This window comes from Phyllostomus hastatus, unplaced genomic scaffold, assembly GCF_019186645.2.
Source record: "Phyllostomus hastatus isolate PE091 unplaced genomic scaffold, TTU_PhHast_1.1 phas_contig_283, whole genome shotgun sequence".
Classification (NCBI taxonomy): Eukaryota; Metazoa; Chordata; class Mammalia; order Chiroptera; family Phyllostomidae; genus Phyllostomus; species Phyllostomus hastatus.
In genome coordinates this window covers 9,865,634-9,886,693 of record NW_025333833.1, presented here as the reverse complement: position 1 = coordinate 9,886,693, position 21,060 = coordinate 9,865,634, and the positions used below count along the sequence as shown (strand labels likewise).

Here is a 21,060-nt window from a genome sequence, read left to right as displayed (position 1 = left end):
TCGACTAACCGGGTGGAAGCTAAGGAATGCCCTTTGTTTAGACAGCTTTTCCGGACGGGCGTCCCATCAGCCTAGGGCACCGTTTCCCGCGAGGTCAAAGTCGTTGGTTTCTGCTGTGCAGAGGCGCGAGGGTAGCCCGAGCAGAGGGGTGGTTCCCCCATTCCGACCTGCCCGGGGAGAGCCTGGCGCCTGCTTTGCCAGCCGCCTGGCGTGGGGACCGGTTCTCCGGGTGCTGGGGGCTCCTGCAGACGCCTCGTCGCTTTTTCCAGGCCCGGGAGGAAGCAGCAGCCAAGGGCTTCGCCTGCAACGGTGACCCAGGCCACCTGGAGCTTTCCTTCTCTTTGCACCCAGAGAAGTGCGGGCGCCTCACCTATTTCCAAACCTACTTTTCCACAAAGGATGGGAACCAAGACAGTTAAAACCCTGGAGATCCCGGAGATCTCTACAGAGGGAAGGTGCATCTTCCCGGCTTCTGCCCGGAGCGCGGGTTGCTTTCCCGTTTGCACTTGTGCCCCGCGTCACCACCTGGATGGCAGGCACGGGACCGGTGAGGACCGTGCACTGAGAGGAGCGCGGCGCCGGGACGGGCCAAGGACGTTCCCAGAGGAGGCCTGCCTCTTGCGTGAGCAGCTCCCCTGCAGGAGGTGGGGCCTCCGGGCAGGGCCGAGGCGCCCAGGCCCGAGAGCGGCTGCCCGGGGAGCTGTGGCGGAGCAGCCTCGGGCTAACTGAGGAACCCGCGAGAGCGCCCAGGGCAACCCTCCCGCGTTAGCACAGGCCCCAGGGCCCACAGCCCTCCTGACGGGTGGCCTTCACGGAGTCTGGGGCGGGTGTCCTGGCAGGTCATCCCCTCCCGCACCCCCTCGCCCCCACATACTCCCAGAGCAAGTGCTTTCTCCAACAGGGCCGTTGTTCGTTAGCACGGATCATTTCGTAATAGAGTAAGGCACCATTTAGGAGGGGGTACTGGGCCCGCGCATTGGGCTAACAAGCACATTGCATTCCTATCTCACATGGCGCCCTTAAAAGATGGGTACTGTGTACTGCCTCCTTTCTGCAGAGGAGGAAACTGCGTTAGGTGATCTGCCCAAGGTCACAGAGCTAGTAAGTGGCCAGCCTTCTGGAGCCTGAGACCCTCACATCAACCACATTCAACATGGAAGGCTTTCGTTTTAGAAAAGCAAGAAAGTGTGCAGCCCGGCCACCGCGGTCTGGCCCTTTCTCTCTGGGCCCTCGCTGCCTTGCATATCCCTGCCATTCAAGGTGAAGTCATCCCTCCCCTCGTTGTGCAATGCCGCACCTAACGACAGCAACGCCATTGTCAATGGCAGGGACTGCCTACGTGCTCGGACACTCCAGAGGACCGGTTAGACCCTTACCACCACCCTGCAAAGTGGGTGCAGGGTCTCCCCACTTTAGGAATAGGAAATCAGGGCACACAGAGGTGAAGGGGTTTGCTTGGGGCCACGCAGCTTGCAGAATCTGGACCAATCCCATCCGGCTCCAAGTCCTTCTGCCTCTGTTTCCTCCCACCAGAGGCGTCTCGGGACTCAGACTCTTAGAGGTAACTTTTGCAGGACTCTTACCTCCGAGCCTCCCCCCCTCCCCCGCCCCGCCCCGGAAGTTAATGATCTGTAAGGCAAGTTTCTGAAAGTTCCAGCAAAGGCTTAATGTTTAAAAGAAACCTGCCCCTCAAACTTTTGAGAGGCAAATAATCACCTTCTGCTTACTCATTAAATTTATTTTACGCTTAATATAAGGGAGCACAGTGTCACATCTATATTGGGCCTTTAAAATGCCACGTGTTTAAAAACACCAATAAGCAAATCCTCAGATGCTATTGAATTGCGAAGACAGTCGCACATTTGAGGGCACTTCTTGTTCATTTGGGTTCTCTTGGGTTCAGCAAATATCTGTGGAGCTCCTACTGTGTGCCAGGCACGGGGGAGGCAAAATATAGCAACATGGAGACTGTCCTTGAGAAATTGCTGGTCACGTGGGGCAGGGGAGGGGCAGGCACACAGACCTTCTGTATGTGTGCTCCCACTGAGGGCAGCATAGGGTGGCGGTGGTGGTGGTCCGTTCACAAAGCAAATTAAGGTGTGTGCTGGGTGGGAGGGGTTTTCAGAGGAAGCTGGGTCTTGTAGAATTAGCGGGAATCAGCCAGACGGGGGGTGGGGGGGGGGGGGGGGGTGGGGGGGGGGTGGGGGAGGAAAAGGCATTTCAGATGGAGAGATTAGCATAAACACGGGCAGAGAGGTGTGAAACTGCCTGGTTGCAGAATTACTAAGTGTAGATGTTAGGAGGGCTGAGGCTGCAGAGCAGGGGGCTGTGGCCTGGTCGAGGATCGCAGGGTGAAGAAATTACACTGCATCCTAGGAAGTGGGAATCCCTAGAAGGTGGTCTACACTGGGCCTCACTCCTTTAGCATGACACGTTTCTGGACTGGGGAACTGCCCTATGTCCTTATACGTCAGGCTTTTTCATTTCATTACCATCATTTGGAGAGAAATCTAGGAAGAACGCAAATACACCGTGTAAGTAGCAATCACCTGACCCTCTTCCTCCATTTGAACAACTAGGGAAACCCACCACCCCAGGAAGCCCCCTTCCACTGAGACTGGGTGAAAACACAAGCCTCACTCCTCCTCCCCACTTCCCCCAACACGCTCTGGGCGCTCAGCCCGATCAGAGCCATGTGGGACGTGGAAACTGGGTTTCACTTAGGATGAAGGCATAGGCCAGAAAGAGCCCCTCAAGGTCACACCGTTAGAGCCTGCGTGTGCATGGGGGAAGGGGTGGGAAGGGCTGGTCTGCCCCGGGCCTGTGCAGGCTCTCCTGGGACGCCCGTGAAAGTCTGGCTGATTCTGGGGCCTCATCTGTGGAATTCTGATGGCTTAGGCTGGAGTGTGGCCCAGGAATCTGCTTTCCAATGAACTGTCCAGGTGGTTCTGGGGCCCAGGCAGTTTTGAGAAGCACAAGTCCCGGGGTTAAAACTCAAACTCCTTCATCTGGCACTCGGCCCCTCCTGCCTCAGCTCTCGCCGCCCCAACGGCCTATCCTGTGTGCCTACCATATTGAACTGCTTCCCGTTCCCTTGACCGCCACTCTGATCCACAGCTCCGTGCCTCTGCCCAGGCTTTCCCTCCGCCTGGGACACCCTGCCTCACTCCACACACACGCAGCAACGTCTCCTGCTCAGGGGAGCCTTCCCACCGCCCTCCACAGTCTTCCCACCTGGGTCGGCGTGCCCTGGGCTCGCTGCCGCCAGAGCGCTGAAGGCACTGAGTTGTCAGCCTCTGACACCTCACAGGGTGCTTCCTGGTCCGTGTCTTTGTCCCTGGACCCTCACATATGCTGGACACATACAAGCTATTGACTAAATGCCAGGTGGCTAAATGGAAGAAAAATATCCTTATCAGGGCAGAATGCCTAAGAGGAGAAGTGGGGAAGGCACTGCCTGCTAAGAGAACCAAGGCCATTTCCAGAGGCTTTGGTTCATGCGCTCAGTATGGCGGTATATGGCCGGTCCTGCCTCGGGGCCTGTGATGAGTCAGCCGGGTGGTGGGGCCAGGACAGCACCTGGGCCTCCTGACTGACTCCTGTTCACACCTGGGGCACAGGCCTCCTGGCCCCAGCCCCTCTCCCTTCTTCCCCGGAGGGTCACTGATCACAGATAGCAGGGTGGGCCTTCACTTCAACTCCGAGTGAGCCTGGAGATTTGCAGATGGAACCGCTATCAGAAGAAGAAATGGACGGGGTGGGGAGGGAGAAGATAATGAGAAAGAAGCAAAACCAGGCTGGGCGAGGACAGCAGAGCCAGACACCGTGACAGCAGGGCACCTCCAGAGCGCAGCCACCCGATGTCCTTGCTGTGCCTGTGTACTCCGACACACACGCACACACACACACGCACACGTACGCCATGCTCTCCTGTGCCACACCCGCCCAACCAAGTCCCTACGAGAGCAGAAGTGGGGTTCTTACCTGGCCAGGGTTGGGCTGCACCACGCCCCCAGGCTGGCGGGCAGGGAGCCCACTGGGGATGGGACAGGGACCTTCCCTGGAGACATGGGCTCCGGACTTCACTGCCTTGGATGTCCGCTCACCCTGTGCCTACCCTGACTCTGCTAGACATCCGTTCCCATGCCCTAGCCCAAGCTGCAGCTTTTCAGTGCACAGTCCTAATCACAGCGAAGTGACTGAGGTTAGGGAACTATTTTAATATGGTCCCTCCTCCCCCACCACACTACTCAATGGGAGGCGGTCATCACCAGGACGCCTGACTTTGACCTGTCTGTCAATCAATAGTCACTGTCATCTTGGCCAAGTCAATTTGCTCATCAACAAAACGAGAACAGACTCAGGGAGAAAGATATCGGAGGATGACTCAGACCTAACGTCACGTTTGCAACGATTTTTGATCTTGAGAAAAAACAGAAAGTGACTGGTACTATATTAATTATTTTCTTGTGGCATATGAGAAACTATGAAAAATATATTAGTACAGTCCTCATACCAATTGTTCAATTAAACGTGACAGAATAAAAATACCTGTTCCGAATCCAACATCTAACAGCCCCCATATTACCAAATGGGGAAACCCCACGCGGGTCCTATCAGAATTGGGGACTGAACAGATACATTTTGCATAGCCACTCTCATTGACAATGGGCTATAAGTTCTGAAATGTACGGTTACTGAACAGAAGTATAATTCTAATGTATGATTATTTTGAAGAGATGTAAAGTCATTATACTTTGTAGATGATATGATTGTTTACTGTGAAAAACCGAAGCATTTAATTTGGTCGCGGGACAAGTTTGGGCCTGGGTATAAGCTTGATGAAGCGAGACGCGGGTAATGAGGACAACAGAGATGCGTCTGACTTGTTGAAACTCTTGACGGAGGTGTTCACTCAGGACTGATGCGCCGGGACCCTGGGTTGTGACCCTCCCTTCCCATCACGCGCCCCTCCGGCATCCGCAGGGACAGCAGTCAAATACTGTGAAAGGCAGCCTCCAGCACGTGCGTGGGAGCAACAGCGCCGGTCTTTGACAGTCCCCATCAACCCTCCACGTCAGATTTCTCCCAGGAAGGGGCCAAGACGCAGGGAGGCCTGGGAATCTGCCCACGGTCCCAAGGCTGGGTCTCACTCCCCAGCCCCCGGCGCTGCTCCAGGCCTGGCAAGCACATTTCTGGCAGAGCTGTAGCACGGATTAGCTTCCCACACATGGTCCCACCTAGACCACGGCTTTCAGATGGGCGCCCCCCAAAATGCTTCCCTCTCAAGTCAGAGTCTCCCCAACCCCACTGATGCGCAGAGGGAAACAAGGCGTGTTCCGAGGTGTGGGGAGAAAGTGCGGGCCCGGGCTCGGAGGGCGGCTGCTGACCGCGCCCCCTCCCACACTTCCGGTGGCAGCGGGGAGGGGGGAAGGTCTGGCAGCGTCAGGGGAGAAGGCCTGACCCAGCCAAGCTGAGTGGCTCGGTGCTGGGGGAGGGAGGGTCTCCCCGGAGCGCGAGAAGTGGCTTTGGGCAGAGGGGAAAGACAGTACATCTTGGCTGCTCGGAAGGTAGTGCTGCTGCCCTGGAAGGCCCGGTGCCTCCTTGTTCCGGCCTGTTTGTGTCTGTTCCCTGGACTGAGAGCGCCTGAGTCTGCTCTGCAAAGTGAGCCCAGGGCCTGCTTATCGCGCTGCCGCAGCCCCTTGAACACACTGGTGCAAGGAGATGGGGAGTCAGCGTGGAGACCCGCAGACCCCCCCCCCCACCCCGACTTCTGGCTGGGGGTGCTGCCTGACAAGGTCTGAACAGCAGTCCCGTCCTCTTTCTCCTGGAGGCGTCATCGCTGAGCACGGTCGGGAAGCACACCTGGGAGTCCTCGCCAGCAGCCGCAGGCCGGATGCCTCCTACTGGCTCGGGCCGGGGGACGCGGGCTTCCAGGGGCACCTCCCAGAGGAGGCCGCCTTCGGGGCCCAGGCGAGCCTTCCGCTCGCGCGGAAGCTGCCCGCAGGCCTCTCCTGCTGCAGACTAGCTCCCCAGAGGCCTTCGGGAGCAAAGCCCTCCCGAAGCCCCAGGCTGTGCAACGCCTTGTCCTGCGGGGGTTCCTGCCCCCCGTGCCCGCTGGCCCTCGACCAGCCTGGAGGTTTTGCTGAGGACACAAATGAACCTCAGAAGAGGCCTCTCTCCGAGCAGAATTCCCTCTACTTCTGCAAGCCACTGGGAAGTTTTTTCCTGGGTTACATTAACGTGTGTGGTAGGTGAGGTGTGGAGGGAAAGACCCAACTTTGCAAAGGGCCAGGCTGAGGCTCTGGCAGCCTGGATTTAGCTCTGGGTCGGCTCCATCTACTTGTGGGACCCAGTGCTCGGTTTCCTCACCTGGGAATGGTGGGCGGGACTAGCAGATCCCAAACTGGATCTCTCAGGACCGCAGGGCCCCCTGAGGGACTCGCAGGTCTCCTATGAGAAAGAGAATTCGGGCCCAGTAAGTCTGTGCAGCCAACACAGGTCATCTCATCCTCCTGGCAGGTCTTTAGGCCCAGAAGCACTTCAAAGGCTCAGGGAAGTCCCGAAGTGAAAAGAGAACAAAAGAAGACCAACGCAGTTTCCCTTTGTGAAGCCTGCCTTTCTCAAAAGTAAGGACCCGTTTCCCTCAGAAGAGCAATGAACACCCTTTGGGGGTCACTTTAGGGACAACCTGGTGCATTCCCAGGTTCACTCTTGCTGGGACTGTCTGGGTTTCTCCGCCCAGGGGGCGGAGCAGGCAGTCGCCCCACCGTGAATTCCAAGCCCCGCAGGAAGGGCCAGGATGCCGGCAGACAAAGCTCTCTGGGGGCAGGTGGCAGTCGGTCCCAGCTCTATTTTATTTTAGAAAGTCTAGTGCTGGGAGATCAAGAAGAGGAGACTTCTTAAAAAAAATCTCAATCTCCACCCTGATTCTTTGTAAATGTGATTATGCAAATTCACCTTAAAACTAACAGCCTCAGTTTGCCCATCTGTCAAAAGGGAGAACTAGAAAAACTTGGCTGGCTCTCCCTCAGCATTAGCCCTGAGAACAGAAGTTTCCCAACCTGGGGTCCCCGGACACCTCATGATCTAGTTCCAGTACTTAAAAAAGTATGGTCCTGGCTGGGGTGGCTCAGTGGATTGAATGTGGGCTGCGAACCAAAGGGTTGCTGGTTCGATTCCCAGTCAGGGCACGTGTCTGGGGTGAGGGCCAGGTCCGGGGTTGGGGGCCATGTGAGAGTCCACACATTGATATTTCTCTCCCTCTCTTTCTCCCTCCCTTCCCCTCTCTCTAAAAATAAATAAATAAAATCTCAAAAATAAAAAGAAATCTACTGGGTATTATACATTTACCCGAGAAGTGCCTTTGGTTTTGATTGGTATTACATCAACTCAGTTTGACATCAGCTGTCATGGGGACAAGGATTATTATGCAATAAATGTGGTTGGTTTGTTAGACAAAATCTTTACAAACTTAGAGTACATGGAAGTAATACAAGGATCAGCCAGTAATGAAAAGGTAAGGAGCTACTGACTCAAGAGGCTGGGCCCAAAACCAGTTTAAAAGTGTGATGGTGGAGAGCCAAGGGGCGGGTGGGATCCAGGGGAGTCAGGGAGTTCCAGGGGGAGGCGCTGCCCCAGGCAGCCTCTGGGGCATGTCCAGGGCTGTGTGCAGGTCTGTGTTCAACGGTGAGGTGGCTGGGACACAGTGGCCCTTCTCAGAGCAGCTGGCTGAGACAGGGTCTAGAGTGCCACCTCTACTGAGCTGAGAGCAGTGATCTCAGAGTCCCCAGGCTAAAGTGGACTCTGCACAACTTCTTAGAAAGCCTTCTGGGAGTACCAGTGCCTGAGGGCTTTCAAGCACTTGAGCTCAGCCACAGCGGGAAAGGTGGGAAAGGTGCTGCGTGTGGTTGATGGCTGTTTACCCTCTAAGATGCTGCTCACCCAGAATCACCTCTCTGGTTTCCTACTCCCTTTTCTCCGCTTGGGCTCTCCCCCAAGGTCAGCCCTACTTTGCGGTAACCTTGGGAGCTGAGCCCAGGAGAGCTGGCTCCGGCCCCAGGAGAGAGGTGGTGAAAATCATGGTTGGTAGATCCCTACAGGTCACCAAAAAGGGGGTTAGATTTTTCTAATTCTTCAATATGAAGCATCTAAGACAAAAAGATCTTTCTCTTGCTAACACTGATACTGCTAATAACATCTCTTGCTAAGAGTTGGGCCACTTAGGACTAACCAGAGAACTGAGGTGGATTCCATCTGCCCCAGGACCTAAACCAGGCTGCTGGCATTAGCTAACTGGCTAAAGCTGAAAAGGGTTTTTCTTTAGGGCATTGAGAACAAAAACATTTCATTGTGTGTTTGTTAAACTATGTGACCTCATAAATAAATGCATATGTGGGGTGGAGGAGTTAGCTATTAATTAAAATGCAGGGGAAAACGTGGGCCAAAAAGATTATTGGGTGTACTGTCTCCACTGCATCCTTCCAGATTATCTGAGCGTTTTACAATTCTCTAAATTGTAGAATGACTGCTAGTAATTCCAATGAATTGCCAATTGTATTTGGTGGAATTGCCTCATGAATATTGATCAGTTTTTCTGATTTTGCATTTATTTGTAATTTTTTCTTAGCGTTCCAGATCTCATGTTTGTGTGAGTTTCGTATTGTCTTTTAAACAGGTTGTAAACGTTCACTGATCATCTCAGTAATTAATGACAAGTCTGACACATGTTCATTTTGTAGCTGTAGGAGAGGCCCTATTATGCCCTCTTTTAAAAATTACATTGTGATGCATCCACAGAGAAAGGGTCACGTTGAGGACACAGAGAGAGGGCAGCCAACTGCGAGCCAAAGGAGGAGGCTGCAGTCCTCTGGAACACGTCTTCTGAAGGTAACCAGCATGCTAGCCACCTCTTGCTCAGATGACCCAATCGATATAATGGGTCAATGTGATGTTCTATGGATATCCACCTTGTCCAGATCTTTTTGGACTTAATATATAGCCTTGGGGAAGAACTGCTGATGTATATTGTCATCTCCATGGAAATGGGAATTGTTTCTGATCCTCTGGAATGTCTTCACCAAGTCGATGGCTAAATACCACACACTTGAGGTGGTACTGATCCGGGCTAGTGAAGACACCACGTTTGGCACCGTGCCTGAGCCTGCAGTGGTGCTTGACGGAGCTCGGGATGGTCTGTAGTGACCCTCCCTAATCCGTGCAGTTTCTCCGGGGGCCAGATTGGTCAACAAAACAGGGATGGAGAGGAGGAGAAAGACAGAATGTGGCCATAACCTCTATCCTCATCTCTCCCCATTTATGCCTAGAGGAAAGGTTAATCTGAGACACTTTCACTTGGCCTTTCCCAGCGCAGCTCTTATTTTGCAGATCGAAGATGCAATGTGGGGGGTTTGGCCAACTGCCAAATAGGTCATTCCAATTATGTATTTGAGGACTGGGTAACTGACCACTGGGTGGGTCTACGGGGACTGTGGACCTCTGTAAACTGGACATTGATCGGGATGACGTTTATTATCTGGCTCCCACAGAACCCAAATCTAACATGGGAGCTGAGATGATTTGAGTCTTTGGGTATCATTGACAACTCAAGCCCTATGTCCACAGTCCCCAAAATACCTGGGTGTTCCCTTTTCCGGGTTACCTGAGAAAGTAACCTTAAGTGCCCGTGGGGAGGATCTAGGGGGATCATTACTGTGCGTATTCCCGCTGACACTGCCGTGCTTTCCCTCCTACAGACCCAGCCGCCGGTCTCGTCAATGGTTCCAGGGCTGAAGACTGGCTCAGGTTTGGAAACTGGGCAAGGGGTTGTGACATTTTATTGGGGCAACTGCCCTCAGCCTCCGGGGTGTCCATCTTTTTCTCCTCCTAGTATGAGAGGTTCGATTTGAGTCACCGCCGTGTCTAAGCGCCAACTCCTGGAACCCTTGGTAGGGAGTTGAATTCTGTATCTGGAGGAGCACTTTCCAATAAAAAAATCTGCTCTATTCAATCTCACACGCCGGTCCCTTCAAGCACCCTCAGGATCCCCTCCAGCTCCTGCCAGTACATGCTGTTAGCTTGGGGCTCCTTCAGTGCGCAGTCCCTATTCCCCTCCGCAGGCCCAGCAGGCCCAGCAGAGTCATGGAGGATCCTGAGCGGTGCACGTTTTCTCACACAAGACAGGCCTCCTTAATGTCTCCTGTCATTGATAGAATGGGACAGGGAGCCAAAACCTTCTTGCGTGTGTGCATGCTGGAGGTGGAGGGACAGCCATGTTATAGCTGAGGAGTCAGGTTTTCCCAGTCAGAACTCTGACCTTGCCTAACAGGCCTGCCTTGATTGGGTTTACCTGACTGCAATTCTGCTACTCTACAAAGTCCTGGGCCGGGTCCTCACTTTCTCCTCCTTCCCACTGGAGAGCATGAGAGCTTCTTTGTATGCGACCAAAGCGGTCCTCTGGTTCCACACGTGGCTTTCCATGGCCTGGCACTTATCCTCCACTGTTTGTTATACTTCTACTGGCAGCGATGGCACTGAGCAAATGCCCAGTCTCACTGCTCCATAGCTACTATCTCCTCTTTAAGTCTCAAATGCTGAATACATTGCAAGTACCTATCTTCCTCAGTGTAACATCCCAATTCACCACCAGTGAAGATTTTAACAACTGAAAGGAAGAGAAAGGAAGTAGTTGGCTCAAGAGAGAGGACTGTGAAAAACAGAGCTAATTTACTATTTAGTTTAAAAAAAAAAAAAATCCCACAGGCGGTTTTCCCTGGGGGCAGAGAACAAGTTTCCAGAAAGCTGCGGTCAGTGGGACCCAGCCTGACGGAGAACCTATGGTTGTGTGTGTGGTGGGAGGGTGGAGGGTGTTCTCTGATTTTCTTTAAAACAGTTACTACATTCTGATCTTGACCAAGCACAGCTTTTGAAAGAAGCAATAATTCACAAGCTACTTTCTAGTTTTGACTGCAAAGCAGGTAAGCCCCACCCCCCTTTTAAGGAGAGTGAATGTGGGCTATAGAGTCCGTCAGAACTGGGTGCCAGTCCTAGGTTCAGTGATTACTGCAGCGCCCAAGGCCAGTCACTTAACACTCTGGCTCTCTCCTCTGCAAGTGGAGCTAGCCCACACTAGGTGACGTACACTGATGCGCCTTGCCCGCGGGAGGCAGTGAGGGTGAGCAGACTGCTCTGCCCTGGAGGAACCTGGTCTGTTCTTGTGGGTGAGACTAGAACGTCCACAGGATGAAGCAGCACCAGAATCAAGTTTTCACACGGGATCGAAATGAGGACACTGGCCAGCTGGCCAGGAAGCAAGCATTCCTAAGAGGCGCAGCCTCTGCGCAGTCAACCGAAAAGGCCAGCTACCCCCTCACTTTACTCAGCAGCTCCTCTACTGACAGGATCTGGAAGCTCCCTTTTAGTTGAACAAATATTTATTAAGCCCCTACTACTAAAAGTTCCAAACATTTTAGCAAATATGATTTTGCGTGACTTCCTGGTGACAACAAAGCACATGTGGAAAAACAATGTTTCTTCTTTGCTGACTTGTATTATCACCACTAACGCTCCAGACCAGCCAGGCCTGCGGCCCTGCCCCACGAGGAAACCAGGGTATGTCTTCGTGGGCACGGTCACCGGCAGCAGGGCACACCCTACTCAGCGAGGCTTCTGGCTAGGGCTGCTGCGGAGGGGCTTCAAGTTGTCTAAAGCATCTATGGACGTGCAGAAAAATATGTCCAAATCCAACAGTTGACAGGAATAATCTTTGATGAACTGTTATTCGACCTACCTTGGTACTTCCTCACAGAAGGGATACAAAAGCTCTGATTAACTGAAATTTTTAATTTTACTGACTCATCTGGTCAGAAGGTGGTGTTTAACAAGCCACAAATAAAACAAATTTGTTTACTTCACATAATATATACTATTTTTAAATTCAGGAAAGTGGCAAAGGATTGGGGAATTAAAATTAATTATCTTCTCCTGGATTCTGTTACCTGCCTGTTTCTCCTGGGTTACTTATTTTCTCCTTACCCTATAAGCTTATATTCTACTTTATTTTAAAATATTTTTATTTTTAGAGAGAGGGGAGGGAGAAAGAGAGAGGGAGAGAGAAGCACTGATCGGTTGCTTCTCGTGTGTGCCCTGACGGGACCGAACTGGCATGGGCCCTGACCAGGAATCAACCCTGCGACCCTTTGCTTTGTGGGAAGATGCTCCAACCAGCTGAGCCCCATCGGTCAGGGAATATTCTCCTTTATAACAAAGTGAAACAGCACAGTAAACCTACTGCCAAAACCATCCACGAACACTGGTTATGCTGTTCACTCATGCAGGGGAGGAGCCACGGGGCCGCCCACCTTGGGGCAAGGGAGACTGCCATGATCATCCTCCTTCTCATTCGGCTACGCAGTCGATACAAAAATATATTAATATTCGGGGGGAGACTTCATTTTATAAAGATAAACACTAGGTGAACTTCGAGGCTAATATGTTACTTAATTGTAACATTTAAGTATTTCCTGGGGGGGAAGCTGCCCCTAGCTGTTAAAAAAGAAGTACATCCATTCAGGTAACACATTCCTAGGAAGTAAGTTTTAAGTGAATTATAAGAACAGGTTTTTGGCACTGTGAAGTTCTGAAGGAATAAAAACCCAGGATATCAGCTGCCTAGGAAGGCGTGAAGAGGAATCTCTGATTTGAGGAAGCTCGGCTCACCCTGGGGTGGACATCTAATAACAGGACAGTACGGCCTTTTGGGCAGTGGTTTCTGATAAGTAGTCTAGAAATAACTTTTATCACCTTTCCCCACTTGATTCCATAAAACTATAATGATAGGAACTCAATAAGCATATATTAAATTAATTTTAAAAAATTCAAAAACTTATTTTAATCAAAATTGTCCACATAAAGATACAAGTCACTAAACACAGTCTGGAGGCTCTGGACACGTCTGAGACAAGGGAGCAGAGAGGGGCCCTGGAAAATCACATGGGACTGTGCCCTCGGCTGGTCTAGGTCTTTGTCTTGTTATCTACAAATTGAGGTGACTGTTAACCCGTGTATCTGAGGTGCTATAAGTTCGAAAAATGTACAATATTATATGCATATGAATGCTGAGTATGTATTATCATCAGATTATAGGAAGGGGTATTAAGTATCTAGTGATTCAGACATACTCACAATTTACCTTGGATTTAGTCTGGAAACTCCACATTGTCACATTCTGATTTAGCCTACATAGAAGTGGAATAAGAACAGAGCTTGTGGTCTTAAAATACTTAAAATAAAAATGCTTTTATGCTTTAGCCAATAAAATGTTTTTCTTCTTGCATTTTGAGTATATTCATCTTAGGGTTAGTTAATTTAAAATTTTTTTCCTAGACAGACATACATAAGGAGTGATAACTAATCCAGGAATTCTACAGAAAGTTCTATGTTCCCACACAGGGCATGGTTATGTAGTGATAACAGGTGTCCAGCTCCCCAAAATGCAACTGAACGTATCATTTCACCTAATACTTGAGATTCTTTGTGTGAGTAAAAACAAAACCAAAAACAACCTATTACATCAATCCCATTAGTTTAAAGTCACAATTCATATATTGCCTTAAAAAAGGCCATTTAAGATTATTTTTTAACTTAACAAAAGAGTTAAAACTTTTTTCACTCTTGAAGTCTGTTTGACCTAAGCCCTTTCATAATTTAGTCCTAAGAGGAAGCATGTTCAGGAATCGAAAAACCCCAGAGAGAAAAACACAATCACAAACCATTTGCCAGTGACAAAGGAGTCAGCAAACTGTTGGAAAACAGGGAGAGCTTGTAATAATGAAAAGAAGGACAGAGTTTTATAACCAATCACTTATTTTCTTTTAAAAACACATAACCACATTAAGTTTTTGCTTTATACAACCATCTAGAAACTATAAAACAGTACCACATTGTGCATTTAACCTACTTATCAAGAAGGGAACTCCATACTTCATAAGAATTCTACCCATATAAGGAAAAAGGAGACAGCTAACAGCATAGTCACAGATACAACATGAGTCCAAGCAAGCATCAATTCTTTGACGTCACCTTTTCCATTTACCAGAGTAGAGAGAGTAAGAAAGAAAGGGAGAAAAAAAGAGGGAAAGAAGCACCCACAGAGGACTAATCACATTCCATAGTTACTTTTGACAACTATAGCTCAGGGTTTCATAGAATAGTATCATTTGACCAACACAATGTGGTAGGGGGTGAAAGGAAATGAGTAGAGGAAGAGGGTTTGAAAAAAAGATACATTTTACACCCTACTTCCCTCCTAAATACTCTTCATTGATACAAGCTTCTGTGCTAATCTGGAAAATAGCAAGAAATTAATCTTTGCAATGTGATCAAGCTTAAGAGTTCTGTTCTTTTTGAAAACATTGAGTGGCTCACATTTTTATAGTTCAAAACAGTAACAATGTCATGATCAGTTACTCCTTTGAAATTCCCCACGATCTTTCTGATTATTCCCACCACGCTGGTGTTGCTACAGGACAATCAGGGGAGTGTGGATGGGGACTTCAGAGGTCATGATAAAGGGTTAGTGAGATGGAATCCTTGCTCTTTCGTAGAAGTCCATGTCTTTCTGGTAGTTAAGTCTTCCTCCTTCTGATTGGTGGTGGTACAGAGGAAAGGGTGTAGGAAGAACTAAGGTAATATGGTGGAAGTTTAGTCAAGTAACTGGGTTGAAGGTATACAGATGAGACTGTGTAATTAGCAGACACACTGAATCAAAGGCAAACAACTGGTTATTTGATTGTCCTTCTTAGGTTGATGGCACCATAAAAAAACTGAAGGTGGCTTTGATTTAATAAAATAAACCAAAGGTCTGCTACAAGGAAACACACGTTAGATGAGAATTACTAGACTGATCCTCTTCGGGGGAAACTCTCATCTTGTCCCTCTCCCCTCCTCTTCCTCGAGAAGTAAGCTATGCATTCTGGAAGGCTGTTTTAAGGGGCAACTCAATAAAAGAGTTTTGCGGGTTCATACAAGAAAGGCATTATGAGCCATTCCGATTAGCAAGCTCCTCTCCATTCCCAAACTTCTCACAGCGCTTAATTAAGCTCTTCCAAATCTAAGAAGATGCTTTTACTTTCTCATATTTGGTGGGTGGAATGTGGTTTAGTGCTAGTCAATTTATTAGTTTTGTAGCACTGATGGGCACAAATTTCTTATGCTTTAATATAATCAACTCTATCCCACATTACCACTGTGCTCTGACATTGTATAGATTGAAATTCAATGCAGTAAGTTAGCTTTTAAGATTTACTATCACTGATAACTCAAATGCAGAAATATATGTTCCAGTAATTTATAAAATCTCACCTTAACTCCCCTTGCTTCAGCTTATCATCACAAGCCAAAAATAAAATTTAGATGCACCATAAACAGAAAATGAACTAAGCTGATAAATTTGATTTACCCTTCACCTGACTTTTTCTGAAGTTCTACCAGAACTTTTATTGTCTTAACCTAGTGACTACAGATCTTAAATGTAATGATATTGACTTTTTACTTAGATTAGGGAGAAGCCTGGTGATACTGCAGTTGACAAAGCCATAGATTCACCATGATTATTTTTTAAATCTGAGAAGCTATCTTAATTTAAATAATTTAAATGTTATATAGCAAGAAGTACTAACTTTTTAAGAAAGGCAAATTTTATGCAGTCTTATTAAAGAAAATAACTTGGAATTTGTTTACCAAATAAAGTGCAATAACTTTAGAGAATTCTAAGTTTTTGAATAAAATAATGCCATGGATAAGGTTATTTTCTAAATTATTTTCCTTAGACTAAGAAATTTCTCTAGTCATTACTTAGAAAATTACATTTGGCATAAAGAACTATTTCCTGAATAATGCAAAGTAATGGAAAAAGATGGCAGGGAAAAAAGGGCAGGTCTCTACCAGCTGCAAAACCACTAGAGGGAGAGGCAGCAAGGCATCAATCACCTCTATGCCATGAGCTCATGGACCTTCCTAGCTGCCCTGCATCTGCTTCCAAGTTCTAACATCCTCTCTCTTCTCTGCCATCGCCACGATTATTTGATTTCTCTTTAACTAATGCCTGTATGATTCAGTAACAGTTTATTTTCTTTGATTCTTAATCTGAATTAGTTTACCTGATAAGAAAGGATGAACTGCTTTCTCTAGTTATCATGAATGCACTTCGGTCAAACCATGGTGGATTTTACTTCTAGTAAAATCTCGGTTCATTTCTTAGAACTCTCATGTTGAGAATATTGGGAAGCCATGCGTCCTAGGGGCTGGGCCCCATTTTCCTCCTTTAAGAGTCCATATACGTTACTGCCGAGGTGGCTGGCATTCTCTCACACCACTGCTTCTGAACCGGAAGCACTTTCTTAGGGAGAAAAATGGTAGGTGCTGGAAAAGAAAGTTGCAAATGGGTTTTCAACTTCTTTCCAATCTTAAAGAACAATCTAATTAATAACCTAATTAATCTTTGATTATTTTGTTGTCTCCCTGTATGATATAAAATCATCAATTATTCCATTTTAATGGCACAAGGCAGCCTTAAATATAGGTGCACATTTGTGCATAGAAAATAAGCCCCTTTGCCTTCTAGTTTCTCTACACACGTCAATGCTTTCCACACTACCTATCATAAAATGAAAAATGAACTTTATTCTTTTGCTTATACTTCCTTTACGTTCCTTTGGGGAGTATTTTAACTATCAGAAATTGTGAAATTCTCAAATAAAATACAATTAGATTTTCTAAACCTAAAATTAGATGGAGTTTTACCTTTGGTTAGATTGCTGTTCCTTTCAAGTGACTCTGTGATATTCACTTCCTAAGAGTCCTACTGAGCGCTTCACTGCACAGGAGTCTCCAGTAAAATTTTAGGTAGGCCATAGCATTCACAACTGCTAGGACATAAAACATTGAGGAGAGAAAAATGCACACTGCCTTTTTATGGAGGAAAAAAATCAAATGTATGTTCTGTCTCCAAAACTATTTCCTCCTGATGAGGAAAAGCCCTCTTTTCTCTTTACAGCTTTAGAAGGAACATCAAGCTGTGTGTGTGTGTTCGAATACATATTTAAGCGTCTGTCATGGTAAGCTGAAAGTTACATAAGCCTTATCATTTCAGAATAGACTAAGCTAATAGGACAAGCACACCAGAAAAGAAATACATTCTAACATTATGTTACCTATGAATAAATAATACTGATTAGGGCCCAGAGTCGTAACAGTTGAAGACAGACCAGATTGGCCATGGGACATACTTAGTTAATATGTCAGAAGTCATCTGTAAGATTTTATGTGTCATCATATAGGTTTACTAATGAAGAATGAAGTTGATCATTCAAACTGCTGTGGATATACATTAGTACCATCAATTTTATTTGTATAAGAAATTACTGATCCACCAGACTTATTTATGTAACTCAGCAATAATTAACTGCTATTTCTTGACAGACCAGTATTATTTCCCCCATAGTTTTAAAGTACAAAAACAATAGTTAGGAAGAAAATCTCAGGTATTATTAATGCAAACCTTTAATCTATTAAGGGGCAATAACTTGTTACCACTGATTATTATAAATGATTCGATTTATTTAAACTGAAAAATAAAACTCAGTAATTAAACTTTTCCTCTTCAGTTTTGGGACAAGGGACATGCTTGGTGAAACACACACACAAAAAGCAAAGCAATCAAAGCCAAAAAGTTGTATGATATCTCAGAAAAAAACAAAACAAAAAAAACCCTCTATTCAGAAAGGGAACATTGTAGAAGCTTTTCAGAATAAAGATGGAAGAAATTCCTTAAAAAGAAACTATTTGTCCGTTAATGGACAGAATTCTGGCAGTAAGAGTAACTGTAGTGTAATCTCCTGAAATTATAACCAGGCTGAGTGGGAGAAACGCTGACGGTGAAGAGTGTATCAAGGGGCAGTGGCCATTTGTTTTTAAGACTAAGTGACAATAGCTGCCCTTCTTCTCTTTTTTGTTCCTTTGTCTAAAATTAAGCTGACAATGATAGAAGTAATTTAATTTCACAAATCCACTGATGTCTACTTTGGAATCTTTATCTAGATCTGGGGGAAAGGAAGATTAAAATATATTTTACTTTTCTTGGTATTTATATTAATTTTGTTAAATAATGAAATGCTAAATTTAATGCCAACCACATTCGAGAAAGTATAATCCCTTGAAGTTTTGGGGCTCATTTGGGTTAGGGTTAGGAACACACAAAAGAAGTAAGACAAAAAGTGAAAATGGGCATTGTGTACAGACCATGATAGTATGAAATGTCTAAGAAATATGCTTTTTGTGTATGACCAAGCTCAGACCCTGAAAATTTTAAAAGCAGGCTTTGTATCATAGGATGGCATGAAATCCAATGTTTATCCTTTAAAACTGTGGGGAGAAATGGCTGCCAAGGTCTGTTTTATCAGTGTGATGTGAAAGAGGAAAGCTAATTTGTTCTGTGCTCTCAAAAACATGGTTTCCCCAGGATAGACTTAATTTGATCACATTCTGGCTAAGGGAAGTAAGCCCAGAAGAAAAGCTATCCAATGAGGGCGTAGAGTCTCTGAAATAGCTTTGTCTCCTAATTTAGAATTAGTAAAGGTTATATTTCAATTACTCTACATGCTGAAGCTTAACAAGGCATAACTTTTAGTTGTTACGGTTGGAATACATACATATTCCACACCTGCCCCTTAAAGGGACAAAAGGTATCAGAACTCTTAGATACGTTTCAGCCGTCTGTGTGAAAGTGTGTGGATGCTTTGTTACTAGAGACATGCTCAGAATTCTAAAGCAGCAGCAACTTAAGAAATCAGTAATAAAACTTTGGCTTAAAATTAAAAAGAAAGAAAAGAAAAGGTCAAACGGGTGCAAGTTGTCTCATGAAAGAGGTATTGTGGACTAAACCCTCATAAACGCTGTCCAACATTAGTTTCCCCATCTTCTTTCACTGTTATCACCTTCATTGCACAGGAGTTATAGCATTCTTTTATGGTTAAGTTTCATAAATAATGAGAAAACTATATGTAACAAATACATCGTATTTCCCACCCACCCAGCAACCCTCCCCCAAATAAGAAAAGTTACATCAAATTAAAAAGTAGCTTCATGAATGAAGGTACTGCTCTAAGTTGCACTTTTCCTGCAAGTGCGGCCAGTGCTTTTGCGCTGGGTATGAAGGAAAGGAAAAAATTCTCCACATACACTGACAAAAAATTTAAAAACCATGTCCGGTTTCAACCAGTCAAAACCGGGCCAAGCAGAAGCCAAAGTATCTCAGTACCGTCCCAGCAGAGGGTCCTTGCAATGCGTGTTCTTCATCCTGATAGGTATCTGTGTCCTTGTGGTTGTAAACAATCCATAAGATACTGTTTTTGTTCCTTAAAATGTCCTCTGATTGGCAAAATGAAGTAAATATTTGTTTTAAAAATAGAAAATGAAAATTAAACCAAAAGAAAAGAAACACAGTGAGCTTGTTTGGAGTCCATAGGATCCGATCTGGAAGAGCTCGGAAAGTGTGTCACGTGTCTTCTCCTGTTTTCGGCTGGAAAGGTGCTGGAGGTTGCGTTGGTCGAGGAAAGAGTTGTAGAGTAGGAAAACCAAGGGTGTTAATCCAGACTTCAGAGGATTCAAGTGTTAGCTTCATCATCTGTGTCTTCTATCAATACCTTAGTGTCACGAGTCTTGGATCTGGTGGTGGTGAGGGGGAAAAGAGCAAAGCAGAGCACTTAGTCCATTACTAACATACAAACACACCCACAGCATCAGGTCCATTTCCACTGTTACCAGACAGGGTCTACGTGCTGCACCAGATGGACTATTCCTGGAGTTTCAAGTTCAGTTTAAGGTATTACTAGGGAAACACTAAGAAACTAGATTGCAACCACAGGAAGGCAGTAAGAACAACGGCAAGTCATATGGAACAGAGAGAGTAGTGTTTTGGAACAAGGAGATCTGAGTTTGAGTACTGACTTTGATTTTATGATGCATCTATTTAACCTCTTTGAGTGCCAATCTGCATCTCTGTAGAGCAGTAATAACAGTACATGTTACACATAATGCTACTCTCACCTCATGGGGATAGTATGAATATCAGGAAAATGGATGTAAAAAGCATTCAACAAATATAATGAATTCTGACGAGGAGGACAGAAATGCCATTTGAGGCACAATGAAAACGCAGGCGAGTTAGTGCGCCTGCAGAAGACAAGACCTAGGGAGAGGCATGGCAGGTGGCTTCGAACAGTTTAAAGTATGATATAGAAGAGGGAGGAGACTGCTACCTTATTTAAAAAAATACTTTATTTATTTTTAGAGAGCAAGGAAGGGAGGGAGAAAGAGAGGGATAGAAACATCAATGTGTGGTTGTCTCTCACACCTCCCTACTGAGGACCTGGCCCAAAACCCAGGCATGTGCCCTGACCCGGAATCAAACTGGTGACCTGGCGCTGAATCCACTGAGCCACACCAGCCAGGGCAGAGACTGTTATCTTAAAGAGCCCATCTAGGATCAACTGGTTGAAGTTATAGTGAAACATATCTCAGCCCCGCATAAGCTATCTACTATGGTGACTATCCAACAATAAAATCACATGTCTCATGTAATTATAAACTTCATTACCACTGACGATTATCAGTCAGCATGAGATGATCATCTCTTCAGGATGCTGTAGAAGAGATTTCTTCATTGAATGAAAAATGGGATTAGCCCTGGCTGGTGTGGCTCAGTGCACTGAGGGCCAGCCTGTGAACCAGGGAGTCACAGGTTTGACTCCCAGTCAGGGCACATGCCTGGGTTGCGGGCCAGGTCCCCAGTGGGGACATGTGAGAGGCAACCATACATTGAGGTTTCTCTCCTTCTCTTTCTCTCTTCCTTCCCCTCTGTGTAAAAATAAATCTTTAAAAAGAAAAACAACATTAAAAAAGGGATTAGATAATATTATCAAAATATTCTGCAATTTATGAGCCCCATGAGGTCAAAGTGGTATCTGGTGAAGTAGGTATTATTTATTCCTGCTTGACAGAGGT

The 21,060-nt window shown here is 46.6% G+C and overlaps 2 protein-coding genes across 3 annotated transcripts in view; both read right to left on the bottom strand.

Moving 5' to 3' along the window:
• The window catches only part of KIAA1614 (KIAA1614 ortholog), a 29,968-nt gene extending 29,696 nt beyond the window's left edge, over positions 1–272 (bottom strand). The window contains exon 1 of the mRNA XM_045838456.1: positions 10–272. The gene's annotated coding sequence lies outside the window, so the exon portion shown is untranslated. The remainder of the gene's footprint in view (positions 1–9) is intronic.
• A 13,527-nt stretch (positions 273–13,799) lies between these two features.
• The window catches only part of XPR1 (xenotropic and polytropic retrovirus receptor 1), a 135,044-nt gene continuing 127,783 nt past the window's right edge, over positions 13,800–21,060 (bottom strand). Inside the window, exons 15-16 of one of the 2 annotated variants that reach the window (XR_006785609.1) lie at positions 16,801–19,722; positions 13,800–16,419 (exon numbers count right to left, since the gene is read on the bottom strand). Coding sequence is in view for 1 of the 2 variants with exons in the window: in XM_045838458.1 (XP_045694414.1) it covers positions 19,662–19,722 (61 nt within the window). In the remaining variant the exon portion in view is untranslated. Of the gene's footprint in view, positions 19,723–21,060 lie in introns of both variants that reach the window. The other variant, XM_045838458.1, reaches the window with a different exon arrangement.